General features: G+C 40.7%; 2 protein-coding genes across 3 annotated transcripts in view; both read right to left on the bottom strand.

Moving 5' to 3' along the window:
• The window catches only part of elp2 (elongator acetyltransferase complex subunit 2), a 62,952-nt gene extending 44,518 nt beyond the window's left edge, over nt 1-18,434 (bottom strand). For both annotated transcript variants that reach the window (XM_023959778.2, XM_023959779.2), the window contains exons 1-10: nt 18,038-18,434; nt 17,812-17,893; nt 16,192-16,262; nt 15,916-16,057; nt 13,168-13,245; nt 12,913-12,977; nt 12,766-12,832; nt 2,806-2,952; nt 2,037-2,132; nt 1,655-1,755 (exon numbers count right to left, since the gene is read on the bottom strand). In XM_023959778.2, the coding sequence (XP_023815546.1) occupies nt 1,655-1,755; nt 2,037-2,132; nt 2,806-2,952; nt 12,766-12,832; nt 12,913-12,977; nt 13,168-13,245; nt 15,916-16,057; nt 16,192-16,262; nt 17,812-17,893; nt 18,038-18,169 (981 nt within the window). In that variant the 5' untranslated portion in view covers nt 18,170-18,434. The remainder of the gene's footprint in view (nt 1-1,654; nt 1,756-2,036; nt 2,133-2,805; nt 2,953-12,765; nt 12,833-12,912; nt 12,978-13,167; nt 13,246-15,915; nt 16,058-16,191; nt 16,263-17,811; nt 17,894-18,037) is intronic.
• On the bottom strand, nt 6,919-10,425 carry LOC105355060 (uncharacterized). The gene has a single exon (XM_011480787.4). It carries the CDS (start codon nt 10,035-10,037, stop codon nt 7,725-7,727), a length of 2,313 nt encoding a protein of 770 aa, XP_011479089.1. The 5' UTR covers nt 10,038-10,425; the 3' UTR covers nt 6,919-7,724.
• Nucleotides 18,435-25,203: the final 6,769 nt, after the last annotated feature.

Here is a 25,203-nt window from a genome sequence, read left to right as displayed (position 1 = left end):
GTCTCTGTAAACCAGTCTGATGACCTGCTGTTCCGCATTAGTCTGAGGAAGGACAAAATAAAAACAAGACTAATAAGGTTTTGATGCAAACAGAAAAAATATAAAGTTCAGGGGGAGAGGAATCAGATTCTGCTCCTTGTTCGCTTCTTCTTTTGTGTTGCTGTCAGTATCAAAGACTGACACACCTACAGTGCCCTCTAGTGGTTCTTAGATGGAAACAACTACTAAGGGAAACCTACGGTGGCCCAGAAGGGTCACAACACATTAACTCAACACAACACAATAACTCACAACACGACAGTTGTGAGGTAAGTTAATGTGTTGTGACCCTTTTGTGCCACTGTAGAAACCAGTTGTTTGTGGGAAAATAACAAATATATGAGCACTTTTTTTATCACATCAGTCGCTCCTGAATGTAAGTCAAATACCCTGCAAACCATGCAAAAAATAAAATAAAAAAAGTGACTTATACTCTGAAAAATACAGAACTTTGGCCTCGAGTTTAAATCATAATGTCCTTTTTTCAATACTTAGAGTATCTTCTTTCTTTCAGCTGTGTTATTCTTCTGAGTAGACACAAATGATGAGATCAAAAGGGGCAGAAATGTAACCGATCAAGCGTGGAATCTATCTCATCAGCCCCCCGAGCATAATCATATTCTTAGTTTCTGTCATGGCGAGGGGAACCACCCCTGTTCAAAGGCATGTGCGCTCTGTGTGTGTGTGTGTGTGTGTACGTCAGTTTAATACTTTTAACATTTTAGACAAGACTCACTGTTCCCATTCAGCTTTGAACCACCTGAGAAGGTGCCAGATGTATCCAATAAAAAAGGGGGAAAAAGGTCTGGAGCAGATGCTCATTCTTTCTCATCCATTCTTGGGTTAAATTTAGCCCCATTCTGGCACAACAGCATCTGTTGGGAGCTCAGAGAGACACGGTGGAGGGGGGGGGGGGGGGGGGGGGGGGGCAGAGATGATATGGAAGATGGAGAGACAGATAAAAGGAGGAGGAGAGGAGGCCAAAGTAGGGCTTCCTCCCGTTTCTTTCCATCTTCCGTCATGTATGTTAGGGAACAGGAAGAGAGTTTTCAATGTGTGACTGATGGGCTAGGAAGACATGGGATTGCCTAAATTTGCATTTGTGAGCCACATTCAGCACCTCTTCATCAATAGTTCAATTTCAGCTCAGTGGCCATGTGGTAGAGTGTCCGCCCTGAGACTGGAAGATCGGGTGTTCAAATCCAGGCCAAGTCATAGCAAAGACTTAAAATAGGACTCTATGCCTCCCCTGCTTGACACTCAGCATTTAAGGGTTGGATTGGGGGGGTTAAACCAGCCAATGGTTCCTGAGCGCGGCTGTGTCTGCAGCTCACTGCTCCCCCAGGGGGTGGGTCAAATGTGAAGAACAAATTTCACACACCTAGGTGTGTGACAGCTAATGGGACTTTAACTTTAACTTTAGTTCACTTCCTGACAATTCAATGTCAGGGAAGAGAGAAAACTGATGAAAGGAGGGACTGACAGAGGGAAAGGAGAGCATGGGTGGATGTGTACTCGGAGCACAAAATACTGTGGAACTGCATGTGGTTGACCAGCCAAAGCCTTTGCAGTCCACATGTCTGTCGATGTAACAGAACAGTCAAGTCTAACTGACCTGCTCAACCCAGACGCCTGATCCATCTTCAGGAGCCCAGATGATCATGGTTTTGTCCATAGAGGCAGAGAGGAGCCGGGCCGATTGTTGCAGCTCGTCATCTGCAGGGGGAGACAAACAAATGCTAAACATGTGCAGAGCAGAAACATGCTGCACGGCTGTTGGTTATCGACCTTTTTGACCTAAGTCAAGTGTCAAAAGTGTGAAAATGATCACGTCTGTCTGAGAAAAGTGTATAAAGTGTGGAGCGAGGAGTTTACAGTCTTCAAATATCTACAATCCTACTTTTTTATATTTATAGAATGTAACCCTCCGGTAAATGAAGGAACATTGTGGATGAATATAATGAAGTATGGTTTCGCTGGTTTTAGAGCAACTCTACCTTTGTAAACAGGAGGCTGCCAGTGGACTCCACACACCCAGTTCTCATGTCCTGCCAGGACGGTTTCAAGGGACACAGAAAACACTGAAGAAGTCCCTGTGACAAGAAGAACAGCTATTTTCATCCAAAATATGTCAAAAAGGTGTGGATAAATCTGAGATGGACTACTTTTTGTTTTCTTTTAAGTCCCACTCCAGTCATGCTTTGGTCTACTTTCAACCTTTCCCAGTGGTCTATTAACTAAAATTATGCTCTTTTCAGCCCAAATCTAAAAAAAAAGTGTTGTTTTTCTAGGACATAGTATCTGCAGAGCGGCTGTAGCTCATTGGAAATTCAGCTCCGAGTTGTGGGCGCGACTGCTGGCGTGAAGCGACCCCGCCCACTTCCCCCACTGCAAAGCAAAGTGGAGCTTTGGGGCCGCCCAGCGTCATTTCTACGTCACAAATACAATCTTCTTTAAACTGCGTCCTTTCGTCTGCTCCTGAATCACAACTATTAGAATAAAGAAAGCAACTTTTGAGCAGAATTTTCATAATAAGAAATATGTAACATGAACATGTTGAAAACACCAGAAACGGCATTTTCATCAGAGGGGGTCTTCAAAAATGACACTTTTTTCTTTTTCTTTTTACATACTATAGTTACAATTTCAAAAATAAAATACTCATTTAAACTCTTATATAAACCATATCTATAAATAATCCAACCCCATCAAACGCTGAACCTATCTGTTTTTAAATATGGCAGAAAGCTGAGCTGTCTGGCTCACCTTCATCGTCGACTTCAAAAACGTCTTCTTTCATTTTGATGATGGCGTGATCGTCCTCTGTGGGGGTGTCTGTGCTGGACTTGGCAGTCAGCCTCCACACTCTGATGAGAGAGTCCTGTGAACAGCTGGCCAATAACAGCTCCCCACCTGAATGAGCCAGACAGACGAAGCATGGAAACCTTCACGACTGAAAGACACTTTCAGGGACTAAGTAACCTTTAAACTTGAGGAAAATGTCTGACTATTGCGCTCAGTGAAAATGTTTTATTTCAAAAACTGTTTTTTTTTCCTTCTCACAGAAAGAAAAGAAAAGTTGTTTATATTCTTTACTAAAAGAAGGAGTATAATAAATAAGGCAAGACAGATATTTATGACCTTTAACGCCAACTACTTTTAAAGTGCCTAAAACTGCACCATTTTAGTCTATGGAGCCACAATGGAGTTACTACTGTGATATTTTATCATGAAAAGTTAGAAAAAAAAATGCAGTCCAGAGTAATTTCATTTTGTTTGGAAATAAATATATTAGGGGTGTCAAATGGTCGCGTTTATCGTGATTAATTACAGACAAATGACCACGCTATTTCCTTTTTAGGACGTTAATCTCATTTTTTAATCTATAAATATTGTACAACTGTTTACTTGCATTAAAGATTTATTGGAACTTTATTGGCCTCTTCCATTGCTCCCAGCATGTCTTGCTGTGTGTTATAGTTGTGTTGCTGCTGGGACGTTGCCAATGTGCGACTTCAGCTGACAACGCCACCGCTATTTTCTATTATGTAAGGCACAGGTGACAAACTCCAGGCCTCTGGGGCCAGTGTCCTGCATGTTTTCTAACCCAGCTGCCATTGAAGCTCCTTATTGGCTAAACACACCTGATCCAGGTAAACAGCAACAAATAAGGCGGGGTTTCTGAAAAACCAGCAGCAGGAGGTCGGCCCCTCAAGGCCTGGAGTTTGACACCCCTGATGTGAGGGATCAAGCCCGACGCGGTGATTGTTATCATGAATTACTGGGGAGGGGGTGATCGCGTCAGGCGGTAAACTGTGGAATAAGTTATGTCCACATGTGCGTCAATAAAAAGTTTGTGTTCAAAATGTTTTCCTAAAGTTTTTTTGTGTTAAATCAGACCACTCTGAACCTGATGTTTTGTGCTCGTGTGTTTTTTCTCTGTCCCTCTCTCACTCTTTTTTTTTTTAATTGTTCGAAATTAAAAATAATCCCCCATGTATGTGTTACAGTAAAGGTTGGAAGTCTGTTTACAACGAAAACTTTATGAAGCCATTCTTTAGTTGTAATAAGATCTTTTACTGCATCACGATGTCATGACTTTAAATAAAAATGCCTCAAAAAGAGGCTTTTTATGGCAATTATTAGGTTAAAAATGATCGAGTCTAAAATAGATTAATAAGACTAATTAATTATAGGTCACTTTTAATTATTAGCACAATTTTTTTTTACATTTATTTGAACTTTAAAAAGAACTTTTAAAAAAATGCAATTCTATTGCTTTCGAAATATTTAAAAAAATTTAAACTACATTTTAAGAAGTTCTGGATGAACATTTGAGACGAAAGCAATAAAATGATATTAAAGAAATTGAAATGTTCTAAATTATTATTTTGAGGGGGGAAAAAATATCAGATATTTATATTTAGACGCAGACATTTATTTTCAGACAATATCAAAGCTTCAAACACAGATTTCTAACTGTAAAGTGTTTGTTTTAAATGTTCTCAGTAGACTAATGTAGACATATTTGAGTCATTATAATTAAAAAAAAGATTCTGGTTTTGGGATAGATCAAGATAAATTCAACCCTGTAAAATATTTTTTCCATTGCAAAAATGTTTTAAAATATAATAAATAAATTTAAAGTAACGCCAATAAGGCTTATTTTGTTTACTAAAGTAAACAAAATAAGCCTTATTAAAGTAAATAAAATAAAAACACTTTTTTCTTCATGTAAATATAGACAGGTCAGCAGCAGAGCTGCACAACCATCTCTTCATTTTTCCCTTAATAGGATAAACTTTTTTTTGTCTTTTTTTCTCAAATTGCAGCTCCTCCATCGTTTTTATTTAATCCACTTTGATCTATTATGTTCTTCAACTATTTGGATGGATTCAAACAGCCGAAGAACATTGAGGTAAACTGTTGACATTTGCTGCTTTACCTAAAATGTATTCAAGCAAAGTGCTCTGTTTGCAGTTTTTGCAGGGCAATCTGAAACCGTTTTATGAAACGCAAAAAAAAAAAGAAAGAAAGAAAGGAAAACAAAAATGTTACTTTCCAAACGTTGCATTCAGGGTGATCCTGTAAAAGTAAATGTCATTCTGCTGCATTAAAGACCCTCTGCGATGAAAATCGCTGTTCCTAACGTGTTCTTGTGGCAAATTGCTGCTCAACATGTATAAAGAATAATAAGCAATTGCATGTCTGAGTATTTCTTTAATCAAATTGTTGTGAATCAGGCTGTTTTGCGTCTGATCCTGATTCACAACAAAATACTCAAAGCTTAAGCTTGATTTTTTTCATATGGTTTCCATTATGAGAAAAAGGCCACAAGAACATGCTAAAAACAGCATTTTTATCAGAGTGGGTCTTTTAAGACCACTGGAGACACTTTAAAAGTACATCAAAAGACCATCAGTGGGACTTCAATTTTCAAACTAAGTTCATGCTGATAATAGGAGAGTCTCATCCAGCACACTCAATAGATTTTCACTGGAGTGAAATTCTGGACTGACAAGTTGAGCTTGACGAGTCCTGACACTGACATCTTGGAATATGCCCAGGCCTTGAGGCAAGAACGCATAAATTGGTGCAGGAGCCATGTTGTTCAGGAAAATCTATCCCACATAATATCGTGGAATAACGAGAAGGTATCCCAGCAACCCCACCATCTACTGCCTTGCATAGCAGACAAAAGGCAAAAAATAGAAGCACCACTTCATCTGTGGCTCTTATTTGCTGTTAATCTCTTCAATCTGGAAGTTGTTGTTTTTTTTTAAATTGGTTGTCACTTTAAGCGCCTTCAGGTACCTTCCAGCACATTTATTATTATTTTTTTCTTTTTCCATTTCTGAGCTATGAGGAGCATAACCGCTATATATATATTTAGCAGCAATCTGTCAGAATTATAATTAGGCATGAGAGGATGGCTCTTGACTGCAAAAATCCACCAAAAAAAACAGGCATTGTCCAGGCCAAATGTACCCAGACAGGTGGTAAACAAAGCACATGCTGCTATTCCTGCATGTCCTCGTCTTTCACATTATGTGTGTCAGTTTTAGTTCCGCGGCCACCGGTCCAGTTTTCTCTCTGCCAAGACGAACAGCTAGAATAAACTCTTTTCAAATGCCACCACTGAAAGCCGTCTGCCTCTCGGAAGGGGCACGAGGCAGCGGGGTCTAATATTATATCCATCTTGGTGAGGAGACAGCTGATGACAATGACAACAAAGATTTGTTTTGGCTCTTGTCTGAAGCTCTGCCAACAGCAGGCATGCCGGCTGACTGACTAATGTTTCTGCATCAAAGATCCCCCTCTTCACACAGGAGTCGTCCCCCACACACTATCTGAATTTAAATAAACTATTTTTTCTGTTCTGTACTACACTTCCTGCATTTTAATTTGGGAATTCCACAACAATTATGTCAAGATAAGGTATTTTTCTCTTCGTAATAGGTTTTTAAGCTGGTTCAGCATGAAATTTATTAGACTGTATATGATGATGATGAATGCCGGTTAATAAAAACCGCTTCAGCAGTTAGAGGAGAGCAGACATAATTCACAGATGGCATCGATGTATTTGGTGTCCACTGGAACAACATGGTGACGCTGGAGTTTTAAGAGCCAGAAGACTGAATTCTTGCCTTATTTATGTAATAACATATTTCTATTCAAAAACAAAAAGTCTAATGGTTTTTACATTGTGGAAATGGGAGCGTAAAGCCGTTCCTTCAAAGTAAAATATTTTGTATTTGTTCTGTGACATGACTATTGTACATCTTATCAAATTGTTCAATATGTTTCCAATATTTTATTGTATTTAACAAAATGACCCAATTGACACAGTGTCTTAAAAAACTCTTGATCTGATTATCATTTGTTTTTTTTTTTTTTTTTTTTTTTTTTTTTTCAATGCTAATTTAAAAGTTTATTGCGGTCAGTGATTCTTTTTTGTTTGTTTAATTTATTTTTACATTTACACTGAAGCCACACTTCAGAGTAAAATGACTCAAAGTAAAAAAAAAATCTTCAAAAAAACACATTTAATGTGAAATCATGATCAGATTTTTATACATTTTTAGATTTTTATATAAAATGACCTTATTTATATATTAACTATGTCATTACCAATTATTTCTGTACATCACATGTCAGCCGTCAAAAATCCAACATGAAGTGACGAGAGGAGAGCTGAGAGAAAATGCTGAAGAATGTTATTGGTTTGAAGTAACAGTGCGTCTGTAAATAAAATACAGTTCTGCCTCTTTCTTGCTTGCAGCAAAACCACTTCCTGTCTTCACACGGTGGAGCCAATCGTAGCGGTTCCTCAGAGTCTGATTCTGAAATCATTCCTCACAAACCTCCTCCCTGAGAGCACCATCTTCACTGAGCTCGACTCATTGGGTCTGGTAGTCAGTGCAGAAACTAGTTCAAGCCCAGGCTCCTCAAACGCTGCCCTACTGGTCGGCATGTGGCGTCTGTGGTTCTGAACTGAATCCAGTCTTTGGCAGAGGTCCAAAAGAGAAACTTCTGCCCCGGGTGTGAAGGTGTGACCTGGACCTGTTCGCATCACTCACTAAAACGTGCTTTCGACCATGACCAGCTGGTGGTACTGCAGAGGAGCAGGATCCGTTTCCTGTTATAGGACGTTCGGATTGGGGTAGCACACGCCCCCATGAGCTCTACATGAGGCTGCTGAGGTGACCCGAGTGTCCCACCGAGTTCAGCATCAGCGCCCTCTGGTCCAGGACGTCTCTCTCTCGGCCGAGCGCCAACCGCTCCTGCTCCACCATGGCGCGGTCGCGCTCCACCGCCGCCCGCTCCCGATCCAGCCACAGCCGCTCCGCCTGTACCGCTGCCCTCTCTCTCTCCACTGTGGCTCTCTCTCGCTCCACCATCTCTCTCTCCCTCTCCAGCGCCGCCCGCTCCCGCTCCACCATCTCCCACTCCCGGTCCAGCTCCCCCAGCGGCCTGTCGCACGGATCCACGCTCCGCTGGTCTGGCTGCGCGTTGTCCCCAAACGCATCCTGTTCAAAGTCTGAGGAGGAAGAGGGGGGCAGAGGAGGGGTGGGGCGGGGCCTCTGTCTGGGGACGGGGTCAGGGGCCTGCTCATCGTCCTGAGTGACGGGGGTGAGGAGGGGGGCGCTGTTCGCCAGGCGGCCCTCCATAGCTTCATTCATCAGGTGAAACCACGGCCAGGAGGAGGCGCCATCCACCACACTCTCCATCCCAACAGGAGGATATTTAAGGTCCTTGTATCTTCTCTTCAGGTTGTCCCACTTCTTGGCCATCTGGTAGGTGGAGACTTTTCCCTGCAGGCCGAGCTCCTTCAGTATGGCTTTCCAGGCTGCTTTGGCAGCATTCCTCCTCCCGGTGAACAGCGACTCGTTGGAGGCTCTGAGTTTGATCATCCTCCTGGTGTCCTGGTCGCTCATTTTATACGAAAGCTCTGACGGCATTGAACACTCCTCTCCACTGGCGTCAATGTACGTGATGCTCCCGTCAGCTTCGCCGTTGTCTCCGCCCACCATGCTGTCCAGCTCCGACACACTGCTCCTGTCTGCCACAGAGCAATCCCTGTCGACGGGCGGAGATGAGACAAACACGCCGTCTTCATCGTTGGTCCACACGGGGGTTACTTTGGGAGCTTTTCCCACCAGGCGCCCCTCCAGTGCGTCGCTCATGAGCTGGAACCAGGGCCAGGAGGCCGGGTTGGTCTGCCCCTCCATCCCCCGCGGAGGGAACTTCAAGTCCTTGAATTTGGTCTTTAGGTTGTCCCACTTCTTAGCCACCTGGTCAGGTGTTATCTTCCCCGTCAGACCCATCTCCTTCACAATTCCCCTCCAGGCAGGCTTGGCGGTGTTCCTCCTCCCCGTGAACAGAGACTCGTTTGAGGCTCGGAGTTCAATCAGCCGCAGAGTGTCCTCGTCTGTTAGTTTGTAGGAGAACTCTGTGAGTCGGTGAAAATCTCCTAAAGCTGTGGATCCATTCTTGTCCTCGTTATCGACCAGCAGATCCATCTCAGACTCCGTCAGGAACTCCGCCATCCCTCCTCGGCTCCGGCGGGCTCGTTTCTTTGGCGTCGGGGAGAGTGGCTCGCAGTCATCGTCTTCGTCCTCCACTATGGGAGTGAGGATGGGCGCAGCGCAGGAGAAGCGTCCCTCCATGGCGTCGTTCATGCGGTAGAACCAGGGCCAGGAGCTTGGGTTGGTGTCCACGCCGCGAGAGGGAAACTTCAGCTCCTTGTATCTCCTCTTTAGGTTGTCCCATTTCTTGGCCAGCTGGTCTGTGGTCAGCTTTCCCTGCAGACCCAGCTCAAACAGGATGGCCCTCCAGGCGGGCTTGGCTGAGTGTTTCCTGCCGGTAAAGAGCGCTTCGTTTGCTGCTCGAAGTTTGATCATCCTCTCCGTTTCCGGTTCAGTCATTTTGTACGAGCACTCGGTCATTCTCCTCCACCCCATTGGGACGCCTTCAGTGGGCGCGGCCTCGGAATGAACCACCACATCACTCTCTGCCGATTCAGCTGCCACTGTGTCTTCCATCTCCGTCTTGATGAGAAACTCCAGGATGTCTGTGTTCTCCTGGTTTTGGTTCGGCTGCCCGTTGCTGTGTTGTGCGCCGTTGTCTGCGCTCTCCGGACTCAGAACCAGGTTGGTGTTGTAGAGGCGACCCTGCATGGCTTCATCCATGATGTGGAACCAGGGCCACGACTCCATGACACCCCCGGTGGGGTCCTGGCCTTGATAAGGCTGCTTCAGGTCCTTGTACTTCGTCCGCAGGTTGTCCCATTTCTTGGCGATCTGCTCTGCGGTCAGCTTCCCTTCCAGTCCCAGTCCTTTCAAGATAGTGCTCCATGCAATCTTGGCAGAGTTCCTCTTTCCTGTAAACAAAGTCTCGTTGGACGCCCTGAACTCGATCAGCCTCTTCACGTCCTCCTCGGTCATCTTGTAGGAGCTCTCCGGGAGCTGCGGGTGAGGGTTCAGGGTCTGCTCCATGCTGATGACGGAGGCCGGGAAGGAAACGAGAAGAGGGAGGGGGGCGGTGTCTGTTGGCCGCCAGGCCGTGAGCTAACGACCACCTAACGCATCTTACCGCGTCGTTTCCCCATCAGTGGCGCTCGAACAACCATCTTGCGGGGTCAGTCCCGGAGGCGGGTGCCGCCCCTCCTACCGGGCAGCCGTTATCCGCGTTCTCCGAGGGCGGCCTACTGGAACCGTTAAAAACGAGTGGGCTGCTACTTAGCCAGGTTGCTAACCAAGCGCCTAAAAAACGGAGCAGTGCTGGGTTTTCCCTGCGCGGCCACGCCTCTGTCCGCCGCCTGCGGCCGGTCACGACGCCCGCGCTCCACAGGGAGTTTTAAGTCATCGCGCCCGCAGCGCGCGAAATATAAAATTGTATGAATGACACATTTGTGTTTTTAAAGCATTCCCAGTGGTCCTTTAAATATGATTGTGCAGTTTTTAGCTGCATTCCAAAAACTAGTTACGTTTTCTAGACCAGTGTTTTTCAACCTTTTTTGAGTCAAGGCACACTTTATCCTTGACAAAAATCCCGCGGCACACCAGCATCCACAAATTAAAAAAGGAGAAACTCTATAGTCTGTATTGATGTACAGTCCCTCCGCAATGTTTTTTTCTAAAAGACGTAATAAAAGTTAAGTTAGTTTTCAGCAAATTATTATTAAATATATATTATTATTATTTGAAATTTTCCCTTGGTTGTTGTTTTTTCCTTCAGTTTATTAACATCCAAATGTATGTAACCTCACAAAAAAACAAATATATTCTTTCTAAATTGTGATTTATTATTTTTTTTTCCAATTCAGATGCAAAGGCAAATGTAAATTTTGAACAATTATATGATCACAATATGTTTGATATGTTTTACACAAAAAAACTAACATATTTATGTTTTCTGTAGCTACACAAAAAATAAACATGTTGAAGTTTTATTAGTTTTTCTTTTGTCTTAATCAAAGGTGAAGTCTTTGAAAACTTTAACAAAAATGTTTTTTTTCTTTTTAGATGATTAAATTATTTGAATTCAGTTTAAATGTGTCTGTTGGCCACTTCACCTTAACCCTGTTTCTGAAATGTTGTTATTACTTCGTCTTAAATTTATCATATAAAATAATCCAGACGTCATTAAAAAAATATTTCATTTAGAAAAATGACTTGGACCAAACTCTGGGATGTTTGGCTGTTAATAAACACAAACCTTGAAGGAGAACTAAACTGTTTACCTCTGATTTCATCAGAGGGCACTTTCACCCAATGCATCATGGGAGATGTAGTGCAAACAGCCACCAAACACAGACAGACTAGCGTCTCTGAGCTTCATTGTTTTGTTCACTTGTTCCATCGTCTGAAACCGGATTCTGTGGAAAGCTACACCGCTGAAGACGAGCTTTAGCTGGTATTTTTGTTAGAACTGAGAGACTTTATCAGCAGAATCAGAACAAGGAAGTGAAGACTTGAACCACTTCTGATTGGTCAGACTGATGACGTGTGATTAAGCCTCCAAGAATGATTGGTGGAGACAGTTGAAGGGGCTTTCCCCTTTTCCGAAAACTGAGCTGCGGCTAATTCGCGGTACCGTCATTCTTATCAATATCTCTTTAATAGAATCAAATAAACACAAAGAAAAAAGTTTTTTACAATCTTACATATTCCTAACTACTCAGTGTTTATCAGGGCCTGTTTGGATGAACACAGAGCTGATATCCTGGAAATGGAAAATGTTTATAGATCAGTTAATGAGGGTAATTTCCCACAGCACACCTGACCATATCTGGCACACCTGTTGAAAAACCCTGATCTAGGATATAGTTTCTGCAGAGCGACGGGAGTTTATAAGAAATTCGCCTCAGAGTTTCAAACTTAATTTTTCATCTACTCCTGATTCTCAACGATTTAAATAGAGAATTTCTCAAAAATATTAATTTGAATTGGAATTTTCTTTCTATTTATCCTTCATCGTCAGAAAAAGTCACAAGAACATGATAAAAACACACACAAAAAACACCTAAAGTGGGTCTTTAAGTGATGTGCATGCGTTTTTGCTAAAACTAGAATGCCCAGTTCCATTTCCCATGGGGCAAAGCTCAGGGTAAAAGTGATTGACATAACAGGAAATACATAAAAATTGTATAATAAAGGTGCTCTTTTTCAGTCTTACTTGAGAAAACCCCAAATATACAAAAAAAAAAAGATTTTCAATTTGTTCTTACAGATCTAATAATTCTTTTTACAATTTATACATTGAATTTTTAAAACTGTATTTATACTAAAATGTTTATATAAAATATGTAACTTTTTAACATGATCTATTTATGACATCTGATTCTATTAGATCAACATTCATGATGATTGGTATTTTCATACATATATTACATTTAATTTTCTTTTTTTGATAGATTACATTTAAGATTGTAAATAATGCAGATTTATAACTTGACAAATAGGTATGCTGGTTTACTGAAATCTGTTCTTAGAACAAGAATAAGCCCATAGAGGGTCTGCGATTACATCATGTTTACTCTTTTGCTTTAAGAAAAATAACTCATGTTTAACAGTAACACTTTGCTTTTAACATAAGTTTTGTTTTTTTCCATTGACGAGTTTGTTTTAATCATTTAGTAATACATTTCTAAAACATCTGTAAGCATGCAAATGTTATTGATTAAAAAATGCAACATAACATAACACAAGTGTTATAACTCACGTGTTGACACCCACTCTACTCCCCGAACCCAGTCTTCATGTCCTTTCAGTGTCATGGCCTTCTGGAGCTTTATGGAGTGTTTTCACGGAGCAGGTTACTAAAAATGTGCTCTGACACAACTAGTTGAAGCTGTGGATGTCAGCTTACCCGCTCACCGCGCAGCAGGTACAGATACACCTGGGAGTCGTCGCCTCCACAAGCCAATATGGGAACTGTACGAAACACAGAGCCTTGTTACAGAAAACGAATTCAAAAGTAGAGGAAATTAGTTTTTATTTTTTGATTTAGCGTGTCAAACTGAAGAAAATGGTGCAAAACTGCAACAAAACAAAGTATTTCAAAACAAGAGTTTTGAGGTTGTTAGAGAGAAATAAGTGAGTGTTTACACTGAGAGCGGGTTACCTGTAGTGGCTGGTAACACAGCCAAAGAAACGTCCGTCACAAAACCGCTGCCAAAAGACACACTATGGAGGCACTTAGCTAAGGAGCACAAACGCACAGGGAAAACGTCAGCAATTCTTCAGCAGCATCCTCCCTTCATTCAGAAACAGGAATCCTACACTTATAAATCCAGAACCATTGGAGGCATACTAGAGCTCCAAAAATCATTTCCATTTCTTACCAACTCCTTTTAGTGGACTTTGAACTATTGTTTTTTTATGTGTGGGTCTTTAAAAGTTTGTGAAATAGTGACTGGAGCAGGGAAGAGATTCTGTGAGCAACCTTTGTAGGAATGTGGGTAAATAAAGGGTCACGGCGATTTGATTATTTTCAAATAGATTCTGGTTTCAACGGGGTTTGGAGGGAAAATCCATGATCCATAAATGACTTTGTGAATCTTTGAGGATCAAAAAAAACCACAACAATGAATTCATTTAAAGTTAAAGTATTGAGCGGAACTTTTTAAACGCACAAACGAGAGGAAGGGCTGCAAAGCAAACATGCAGCTCAGTGAAAGAGGCAGGGCTCCAGACTAACTTTTTTCACTAGGAGCACAGTGGCCCCTAACTGAAAATTTTAGGGGCACAACCAGAAAATTTAGGGGCGCACACCGTAAATCAACATTATAACCAAATCTAATCATTTCCACTGTATTACTAATAAATACTTTAATAATAGATGCAGAAATTACAATGTGCTGTTTCAAATTCAGTGTCACATTTTATTCTGCACTTTTGAAGATGCAACAAGAAGGTAAACTGACAGCACCATCGCTGTCATGACAGTACAAATAGTAAAGAAAACGGATGGAAATTTATCTTTGTGACACCAAATAGGTGCAGCCAAGATGCACAATAAGCGTGTTTGAGATCACAAAAATATCGCGAGAAAGGGGTGGGAGCAAGGGGCAAACCTACCCGGACACAGCTGGAAACTGAACTGACTGAAAGCTGCCCTACAGACTACAAAACAATGCATTATGGGACACGTGTCCTGATGGTTTTTGTAGTGGAGTGATTAATTAAAATAATTTAAAATACCAATTTATTAAAAAAGGCTACATACATCACAAAACCTTAAAATAATCATAAAATATATAATAACACAGATCATACTAAGGGGGAGAAGAATATTAAAACTAAATTGAATGTTAAGGACAACTCAAATTTCCTGTTCTCTTTCAGTCTTGCTGCAGATTCGCTTTCATCTCACAGCCCCCCCGCCTGGTCTCCCCAATGATCCACGCGAGGTGCCGGTTCATCTCAAACACGTCTATCGTTGCATTTTCCCCACGTACTTTCAGTGTGTCTAAAACTAATGTTGTTTTTGCTCGAGCGTGTTTAAAGTTCAAGCCCCGTTAGCTGTCACGCATGTACGCGTGGGACATTTATTCTCCTCAGCTGACCCGACTCCCGCGGGAGCGATGAGCTGCCGTAATAACAGCCGCGCATAAACCCTTTGATGCGCCGCCGTAACCGTCCGTAACCGTAACCAAAACCTAAACCTTCCTCCGGGTCTGTGCGGCCCAGAGAAAAGTTCAGCACGGACTGCATGTATTTAAAAAAATTACGAGCGAATAAATACGTTCTAAAGGAAAGTAAGGAACTCCTTAATGTGGTCCGGGGAGGAGGCTGTCAGGTGTCCTGCTTTCAAGCCCGGTCATTGCCACGCCCCCAAGAGTCATATACACCACTGTGATTGGTTGCTTTGTCAGCTCAGCGCACGACAATGAAAAAGTGTCATTCATACAAACTGGCGGGCTGCAGTAACATTAAACCTTCATATTAAGGCGGGGACCGCAAAATATCATCTTGGGGGCCGCAAATAGCCCGCGGGCCGCGAGTTTGAGACCCCTGCTGTACACTCTGGCACTGGGACACCAGCTGCAGGTCAGAAGAACGAATCAATAGTTCACTTGCTCATAGCTCAGACGCACATATCAGGTTGTGATACTTGTCTCAGTTTCCTTCCCGCAGATGTTTACGCGCACTCGATTATCTCTAGGCCCCTCCCCCTCCACACATTTTAGCCACTCACAGTGGCTTTCCCTATTCTTCTCACACGCAGTGGCCGCCTCACAGACAGGTATCACGCGAGAGTGTACGTGCTCGCGTTTCATGAGTATGTGCGCGAGTGTGTGTGTCTGCCTGCGTCCGTGTGGACTTGCGTCTCATTGATTATTTCATTGATCATTGACGTGCCCCTTCCACGTTTAATGTATAAAAAATACGAAGGGTGGGGGAGGCAAATTTACTGGTCGCGCATGTGCGACTGGATGTAAAATTCAGTCGCACTCTCTCAAATTTTGGTCGCAAAATGCGACCAATTGCTCGCAGTCTGGAGCCCTGAGAGGGTTCGCTGTGCCCCCCCCCCCCTCCCCCCCTGACGGAATATGTCAAAGTTGGTCGAAAGTCTAGTCTCTTGAGGTGGAGAGAAAACTTTTTTTTTTTAAAGCAGATAGTCAGGATGCATTCATAATTGTTTCATAATCGAATCATTGCCCCCTTGAATTATCATCGAGGTGCCTAAAGATTCCCACCGGTTTCACATCTAGGACCTTTTTGACTTTGGGTAATATAGCTATACTTTTTTAATCAAAAACTAAAGCCAGAAATGTTAATAAACATAAAAGTTATTTAGATCTTTTTTTATATATTTAATTCTTATGATGTTGCTCTGAAAACAATCATTTAAGTCACAAGCTTTTACCTTCTTTCCGGTCATTGCAGAGCCACAATTTAACTGAGGAGTCGGATGCAGAGGAGGCAACGAGGATGTCTGAATCCATGTAGACGGCATCCACCGCACACACGGCCTCCGTGTGACCCTTCAGCTCCATCAACTTGGCAAACTGAGAAGAAAACATGAATCTATTCAGGCCATGAGAAACGCCATATAAAGCATGTATCTACAGTTCACAATTATTCAGTTCGGTTGACTAAACGTGAAGCATGAGACGTCAAAATGAGAAACGTCTGCATTTACCTTTTCATCTCGAGCCTCCCAAAGAATGAGCAGATTATCCGAGCCTCCCGATACGAGGTGACACTCCGGAGCTGTGGGCAGGATAAATATATATATATATATATAAGCTTGCATTCTTTTTAAGTGATACTTAAAGTGATCCTTTGTAATAAATTGAACCATATTAAACTTCATTTTCTGTTGGAATTATGTGACAGAACTTGGTAGAAGCTGAACGTTTTCTGTTGGAAGCTCAGGATCTTTATTTTTATGGTCACCCTAAGTGAAAAGTGGGGCGGCCATGGTACAGTGGAAGGGCGGTCGACCTAGGATCGGAAAATTCTGGGTTTGATACCCGCCTTGCCCATATGTGGAAGTGTACTTGGGCAAGACACTGAACCCCACTTTGCCACTGGTGGGTAGTTGGCGCCAGTGTTCGGCAGCGGAGCCGCCACCAGTGTGTGAATGTGTGTGCGAATGTGTGTGTGACTGTAAAGCGCTTTGGGTCTTTGAAGAAGGTAGAAAACCGCTATAACAAGTATACGCCATTAAACAAAAAGTAATCTTTTTAAAAGTATTACAAGTATACTTAGTCTATACTAAAAGTGAAGCAGTATACTTGAAAATTAATTTTTATGAACCACTTATTGTGAAATTAAAATGTTCCAATTTAGGCTGAGGAAGCATTCAGTTTGTATACTTCCTACACATACATGGTCTAGTGTAGAGCAGAGCAGTGTAAGAAAACTGACAATATGCGATATTAGTGATCAATATTGTGATGATACTATAAATAGCGATACATGAACAAATAGCAAAACAACCAAAAACATAATTTCCATTTCACTGTAACAGATTAATTTAATAAGCCTTAACCCTAGTCTGCATAGGAGGCCAACATCTAACATAAAAGAAGCCCATTTGATTGGTTAAATGCATAAAAGGATTTATTTGATTTGTTTAATACTTTAAGCTGCCATAAGATGGTTTTAGCACATTTAAGGTAAGCATTTGCGATATGCGTATTGCACAGCTTGATATCGAAATAATGATACATTTTTGATTTACTATGCAGGCCTAGTCTAGTGTATATTTGCTATACTTATGCTAAGGTATACTCAATAATTCGAATTTCAAGTGTACTATTCTTTGCTAAAGGCATCATTGGTGTAATGACTTCGTAATTACTTCAGCGCCAACAGTCCCGATCACAACTCAGAGGGGAGATTTGATAAACTCCTGCTGCTCTGCAGAAAAAGTCTTTAAAAATGACGTGTCTATCTCAGAATTGACAAAGCCTCTTGGATAACAGGTGAAACGTCTTCTTATTTAAAAAAACTAAGTCCAGATGACAGCCCCTAAACCTACTACTAGGATTTAAAAATGACGTTTTTTTACATAATTTTTGTTTTTAAACTGCGTAATCACAATTAAAAGAAACTACTTTTTTCAAAGGAAAACTTATCATTTAGGAGGTTTTCAAACTAAAACTGTAAAATTGCATCACCCGGAGGGCCTCACACTTTTGTTTTATGGCACTACTTTTTATTGTGCTGAAAAATGTAAATGACTAGTTTTAAAATGGTTGTTGTAGGGAACTCGGAATTCTTTTTTGTATGTTTGTTTGTGTGTGTGTCTCACCACTTTGTTTGTTGCTGTGAACCCATTGAAGAGCATTCACTCTGCCTGTGTGTCCATTCAGCATGCACACGACACTTTTCTCCTGCGAAAACAGCAAACAAACACAGCGGATCTTTACAAAAACAAACAATTTTCACCACTGACTGACTCTCTGCTCTATTATAATATAACTGGCTGAGGGATCTCAAATTAGACCTTACCCCCCCCCTCCCTCTAATCTCCCTACCTTTGGGTCGTAAAGAGCGACCGAGCTGCACGTGCCGAAAGCAATGATCCCCCCGTGACCCCAAGAAACAACATTTGGAGTGCCGTTTGCACAACAAGCGACATGGCATGCCTGGCATATGGACGCCGACATTTTTCATGCAGAAGTTGAGGAGTTACCGGAAAATGTGGCCGTGGGGAAACCGTCACCAAATGTCAATAGTTCCACTAATACAAAATGAAAAATTCCGGTTGCGCATTAATATTCTATTTGGCTTTTGAATCAACAACATTTTACTTTATTGTATTATTTTTAGAATCATTGTAAAAATAAATAAATAAATAAATAAATAAATAAATAAAAATAAAAAAGCTCAGTACATTTGGTTGAAATCTGCATTTGTGCAGAAAGGCCACTAGATGGCGAGAAATGATCAGAAAATTTATTCATCGTTCATTTTCATTCATTCAAGAAAATTTAAAGCAATGAATATTTTTTAATTCACAAGATGCACCTTAATCTTTAATTTTTACATTTAAAGAATTGTAGGAATTGTTAAGGTACATGACCTTGCTTATACATATGCACTTAATCTGTACAATAAGCCATAATGGGGAAAAAAGGTTTTCAGTGGTGGTAAACATTTATTAGTTACTATAAATTTCTAAAAAAAATGTACTAATAATAATAAAGAGCTTTATTTGTAATAATGTTTCTGAAATAATATAGGTCATCATGAAAAGTCATCATGAAAGTTTTATGCAGACATTTAATAACAGGAACAAACAAAGAAAGTAGGTTTTGTCATGGTCCCAATAAAATTAGCAGCATCAGCCATCAGGGAAAAAAGGAAGCAAAAAATAGTTACAGAATTGATCAACAATGACACAAACAACACTTTTCACATTAGCATGAAATGACTCTATCAATAACCGAGCTGCAGCTGTGATGTCAGATCGCACTGTCGTCTGTCAAGTCTTGATTGAGGCTGACTGGTCACAGCTGAGCGAAGATCCCTGCCAGGAATGCTTGTTTGTTTGAGGAAAGAAAAATGAAGAACAGATAAAAAAAGAAGATGGAATCTTTCGGTCTTTAAATGTCAAAGGCTGAGGTGAATAATTTTTTCAGGCATCCATGAAGGGAAGCTTAAAATACAACGTGTCCAAGAACCCGTTATCATTACGAGGACTATCATAATTGCCAGCTTAGGGGAAAAAAAGCATGGATAAGGCTGACAGTAAGATGAAGAAGTAGAGGACAGGCAGAGCACAAGTGAGTGGATCCAATGCAATGCATTATAAAGACAAAACAGATACCCTGTCATCAGTTCTGAGGTAGAAAAATGGATTATGCTTGCACTGCCATTGTCCCCCTCCCCTCAGTCTCAGTAAAACAAGATTTAGCCAAACTTGGCAAGACGAGCTCTATGTGGAGTGTACCCATGGATTTATGCCCCTTATCTCAAAAAGTTCAGCAAGGCAGAATCTGAGACACACGGGGGCATCTGTGAAAGGGGGTCTCCGTTATCTCTGTTCTGCTTTAACTACCCATTCATCATCCGCCTGTGGTGAAATCTGAGCAGCTGCTTATGTAACGCAGGACTATTTTGATAAAACATTTGTGGCTGTAGGAAAGAAAAAGTTGGGTTTTGGACAAAAGGGTGTAAAGAGTCAGCTTTAGCAGTGAGCGTGTCCTTACACCAATGGGATGAGAGCTCTCTGTTTACACCCAGGAATGATGGGGTCATTCAAGGATCACTTGGATTTTTCAGTGACTGAATGTATTTCTCAGCTACTGACCTTAATTTACTTAAAAAAATGTTTTTGTGATTTTAAATGAATCGATATGTCAAAATTTGTTGTCTAGTCTTTTTTCTTTTAAGACAAAGGGACTAGTTTTAATTCAAATTATTCCTGCACCATGAGTATACAAAAAAACGACCTCTTTGTATGAACACAAGAAAGAGCATTTTTTCTTTCAGTGTCATTTATATATGTCTTGAAGGTGAGGAAAGAGAGTAGAAAATTGGCTTTTTTTTTTCTTTGTGTCTAGTTGTTGTCACATTAATGATCATTTTTGCTTGTCATCTCCACATTTCCCTGTCTGTGTGTTTGCTGTTGTTTCAAACCGAAGCTCCCTTTGGAAAAATGGAAACGGAATGACAATGAGTGTATGTGAGATGATTATGTAACAACACAAATAAACTTGGAGAGAAGCCTTATTTTCTGGGCTGATTGTTCAGATGGCACTTGGATGCTGCCTGGTTCTCTTGTTTTCACATGTAATTAAATCAGTCTCTTCCCGGAGGGGCCTTCATGACAGGAGGACAGTTGTTAAGAACAGGCAGATTATTTACCCATATTTATACTGCCTTTATTATTTAATTCATTTTGTGCAGTTTGATTTCAGTCTTAGTTGCAATGTTGCTGAGTCTGCTATGTGCACTGAAGGTAGGGTTCATTTCCCATAATCCCCTTGTTTTAAGGAATTTAAGCTAAAAATAAAATCACTCATTGTTAAGATAACTTTGATTTAATTCAATTGCATTGATTTCAATTCAATTTATTTTATTTTATTTCACTTTAATTGAATTGTATTGAATTGAATTTGATTTGATTTGTTGGCATTACAATACGAAAAATAAGAAAATGCACATATGTCAAACCCTATTAAGGATTTTAAGTCCTACATTGATTAGAAAACACACAAAACAAATTACAAAGTCAGAAGATGATGCCATCTTCTTGACAGTGTAATTCAAGAATGAAAGAATAGATTAAAAAAAAAATCAATTGACTGATAGCAAACAACTAACTGACGCAGCAAGAAAAAAGTTTGAAGACTACTTAGCAACTTAAAGCACCAATGTACAAAAAAAAAATCAACCCAGATTTCACAAACTTAAAGAAATTCAAGAAGATATAAAATAAAAGGCGTTAGTCTATAAAATAAAACCTGATCCTTATTTTTAAATAAATAAACAAACCATCTTAAATACGCAAACAAATCTCAAATGCAAGGGACAACAGAACCCAAAAGCTGCACTATATAAACATTGCATATTATAACTTGGGAACTTTTAGCCCCGATTTTTTCTTTAGGGTCAGTAAATAAAGCCCATCATAAAGCTAGCTGAAGAGCTCACCTCAGTTTGAACTCTTTCTGGTCACTGTGTTGTGCTAAGAGGCTGAGTTCAGCAGCAGGTTTCAGGAAAAAGCTGTGCTGTCTTACACGCAACTGCTCTGTGATGTAATACAAAAAAAAAATAGATACTATCCAAATGTTTTTATGTTACAACATCCCACAATGACCAGGATGCATCTTATCACACAATTCAATCAAAGGCAGTAATGTATTGGGATTACTCTTTTTCCCTTTCTCAATCAACTGATGTCATAAAATTCTGAATCTTACAAACTCAAATATTTGTATCTGTTTGGCCACTAGCTGTGAGAACACACACTGAATGAAGTGGATGGAGAAGTGAGCGCCTCTCAAGCACAGTGTTGCAGATGTTAGAGTCTCAAACACAGCGGCAAAAGAATCAATGAATGTACTTGGAGAGAGTGGATGAGAAAACACAAGAGTGGTGTGTGCACAGTTCTTCTCTGATCACTTTTAAATCTATTTTCAAAGTGTTCCCTGTGGTCTTTTAATTACAATTATGTTCTTCTTGGCCAAAATCAAAACATCTGTATCATTTTCTAAGACATAGTTTCTGCAGAGCAGCAGTAGTTCATAAGTACTTAGCCTCTAAGCTGTTGGCCCAGAGCAACCCCGCCCCCTTTTCCCCTCCCTATTGCTGAGAGCTTGCAGCAGGGAGCTTGTGGCCCACCCAGCGTTTTTGCAACATCAAATAAGCTTCTTTTTTTTTAACCGCTTTTTCATGTTCGCTCCTGATTCCCAACGATTTGACTAAAAAACATACCGAGAAAAGCAATTTGGAGTTTGGTTTTCTTTAAATTACATCCCCCATTATCAGAAAAATGCCACAAGAACTTGTTCAAAAGACCATTCAGAGTCGGTTTTTAATCATCTGGAAAAGAGCCAACGTGTAGATTAGCATCAGCAAGAAAACATTCAGATATCATCTTACTGGTAGCAGAAGCATTCATTACAGCAGAACACAACAACGTCAACGCCACCGCTTGCATACCATCGTAATGATGCAGTGTAGGTGTGTGACTGTCTGTCGGTGTCTTTTGTGAGTCTGGAGCAAAACCAAGGCAAACATGGAGGTTTTGAACTCAAGCATAGCTGTGGGGTTTTAAATAAATAATAGCTGGGCTTGAGAGTGGCAGACAGCTTTAACACGCCCAAAAAAGAGGCACACAGTAATTGTGCCCACTGCTCACACAGAGAGCAAGCCAACCACCACAGCTGATGTTGAGGCAAGCAGCGAAAGTCGCCACTAACAGCGTTCTCACAATCCGTGTCTGCCACCAGCCATCTGCTCTGTTTGTGAAATGGAGTATTACTCACCACTTCTCAGTGAACGACAGCGCTTGGAGAGTTGGAAATAGCTGTGAAACCACTAGAGAAAACCAAAACTTGGGCAACGGTCCAGTCAAACTCAGATATCTGGACAAAAAATGTGTTGGTTTTTGTTTTGGATTTGAAGACTGATCAATTCCGAACAAACACATTTTCCGAGGCATTCTCTCTTGGAGCTGACATTGTTTCTGGTCAGGAGAACTTTGAGTGTTGAATGAGAATTGGGACACTTTTGTTGATGTGAAGAGCGCACGAAAGAAGCATCTAAAAAGAAGATTATTACTTACAAAAGTTAACAATAACATAACATTAACATTATAACATTCGATTCTATTCAGCTGTGTAAAAGACAAAAGTCTTTTACACAGCTGAATAGAATCGATTATTGTTATAGCTTAAAAACAAAAACAAAAGCAGAAATAATGTTTAACATTTGGTGCCAGGGTTATGTTCAAAAACATAGATAAATCACAACTGGATTTTTAAAAAAATCTTTTTGTGAGGCAACCTTTTATAAGACTTGTCCAAAATCCAACGGCAGTGACAATACAGGCAGCTGCTTACTTCAAACAGATACACTGCAAAGTAATGGGGCATTTCATAACATGTTTTTAGGAATAAATCTCTCTCATAAACTATAACAGATAATGATGAAGACCTTACGGCACCTGGGGAAGCTGCTTTTTCACTTAAGGAAAGCCATAGATTGCAGTCATTAACTAAACACTAAATTTAAGGCCACTTAAACAGTAATATGCGGTTGTTGTTAAATACAGTGGTGAAGGAACTTCTTCAAATGGCTGCAAAGACTTGAAGGAAAAGATGAGGGAATAGAGAATTTTTCAATACAGGGATAAATGAAGCACTTGAAAGTGTTTTTTTTTTGTAGATGTTAAATGAGAAACACAAACGCCTTCAGGATTCTGTTGTAATTTTACATCACAGGGGTTCAAGCGTTTGTGTTTTGCACTGCTGACACTGTTTGAATTTAATGTTAAAGGAGTGTTAACACAGTGTCCTCCGAAGCCAATGGTAGCCTATTAATGTCTAAAGATTGATGTTTTATTGTTAATGTTTTTAATATTCATTGCCTGTATGTCTGTGCATTGATCCATCAATCTATTTCATCCATCCATTTGCCCAGCTACTGAGAAATGAAGGCGGGGTACACACATTGACTGTATGTGAGAACTGGACTGAGTGACCCCTCCCCCTTGCATTTCCAATAGGAAGTACCTGCTGGTTTCAAGAAGCCAAAATCCCATTGTCTTCTATAGAGGGTTAGGGTTAAATCAGCTGTAGTCGCCATGATCATGTTTGTTTATAATTCCATTTTTGGTCACGTGATTAGTCAAGATGTCATTTAGGCGCACCTGTCACCTGTGTTAGTTTGGTTTGTTGGTTTGACACAGAGAGGGTGCACAGGGCCCAGTATTTTTTGTTGACCGCTTTTACACTTGATTATGGATTATGTACAATACTTTTCTGATGGATCGTACCACATGTGTCATCTGAGGCAATAGTGAAGTGGAATAAATCACGACACACAAGAAAAGTGGATTTCATGGTCATAGTTTTTTGTGGAGCGCGTCGCAAACAGGACCTGCCGCAGCCTCTCTAGCGGCTCATAAACCCGCAGCCGCTACATCAGCTATTACTCATTTTATCGATCAGAATAACTGTTCTTGTTCTTTTACCTTCTTTAGCATGTTCTTGATAAGCCTAATTATTTTTAAATGGTATTCTTTCTTTATTGCAAATTGTTTAAGTTATAAACTGACCAATCAGATGCCTTCAATCAGATTCAATTTAATTCAATTTTATTTAAATAGCCCAATATAACAACAATTGTCGTCATAATGGGTGTCATAGCGGTAATTGTATAATAAACATGAAATCATAAAGAACATGAAGTCATACAATTCAATAGGTAGTGGCTAAACTATGACTAAACAGTTCTCGGTAAGGAAAAACTCCTAAAAGAAATGGATCCCATGGGAAAAAAAGAAGAAATCTCAGGGATGTCCACATGAAGGAGAGATCCTCCCCAGGACAGATGGGCGATTTACCAGAACTCTTAGAGAAGAATAAGCTTAACCAAGACTACAACTACATGTTTGAATAGTCCAGCAGTTGATGGGTGGGGGAACGGCTGGGGGCACAAAATGAGCCAGAGGCAGGATCCACAACCAAGTGTGGTAGCAGGAGCACAGACGAGCCAGAGACGAGGTACACGGTCAGGTACAGGAGATCAAACGAGCTCCTGCCTATTAAAAGGCAGGTGGTGCCTGCTGGCCCCCACGTCCAATGTTCAAAATGTTTGATTGACAGATTTCTGACAAATCACTACCTACTGACAACATTTGGTTCCAACTGGTGACTGAATGAACTTTATTTGGTTGGAGTTAGAAATAAGCCAATTTCTATGGGTGATGTCACACATTCACTCACTCTGGTTCTCTTATATGGTCAATGCACACACTCTGGACATTTTGCCATTCCATACTTATATTTACACGTAAGGAACAATTTATAACCAATTTATTTTCTCTTACTCTTTTTTTTTTTTTTTTTTTTTTGCTGCAACTGTCCCCAGCACGGGACGAATAAAGGATTATCTTATATTATCTTAACCTATTAGGCATGTTTTCAGTTTGTGGGAGGAAGCTGGAGCGCCCAGAGAAAACTCACAC

Source organism: Oryzias latipes, chromosome 11 (assembly GCF_053564925.1).
Source record: "Oryzias latipes strain Hd-rR chromosome 11, Olatipes_Hd-rR_3.1".
Taxonomy (NCBI): domain Eukaryota; kingdom Metazoa; phylum Chordata; class Actinopteri; order Beloniformes; family Adrianichthyidae; genus Oryzias; species Oryzias latipes.
Note: the sequence above shows the minus strand (reverse complement) of the source record. Positions and strands in the feature narration are given on the sequence as shown.

What these genes read in the sequence shown, in the direction of transcription:
- LOC105355060 (XM_011480787.4), bottom strand. Translation starts at nt 10,037, where the DNA reads ATGGAGCAGACCCTGAACCCTCACCCGCAGCTCCCGGAGAGCTCCTAC.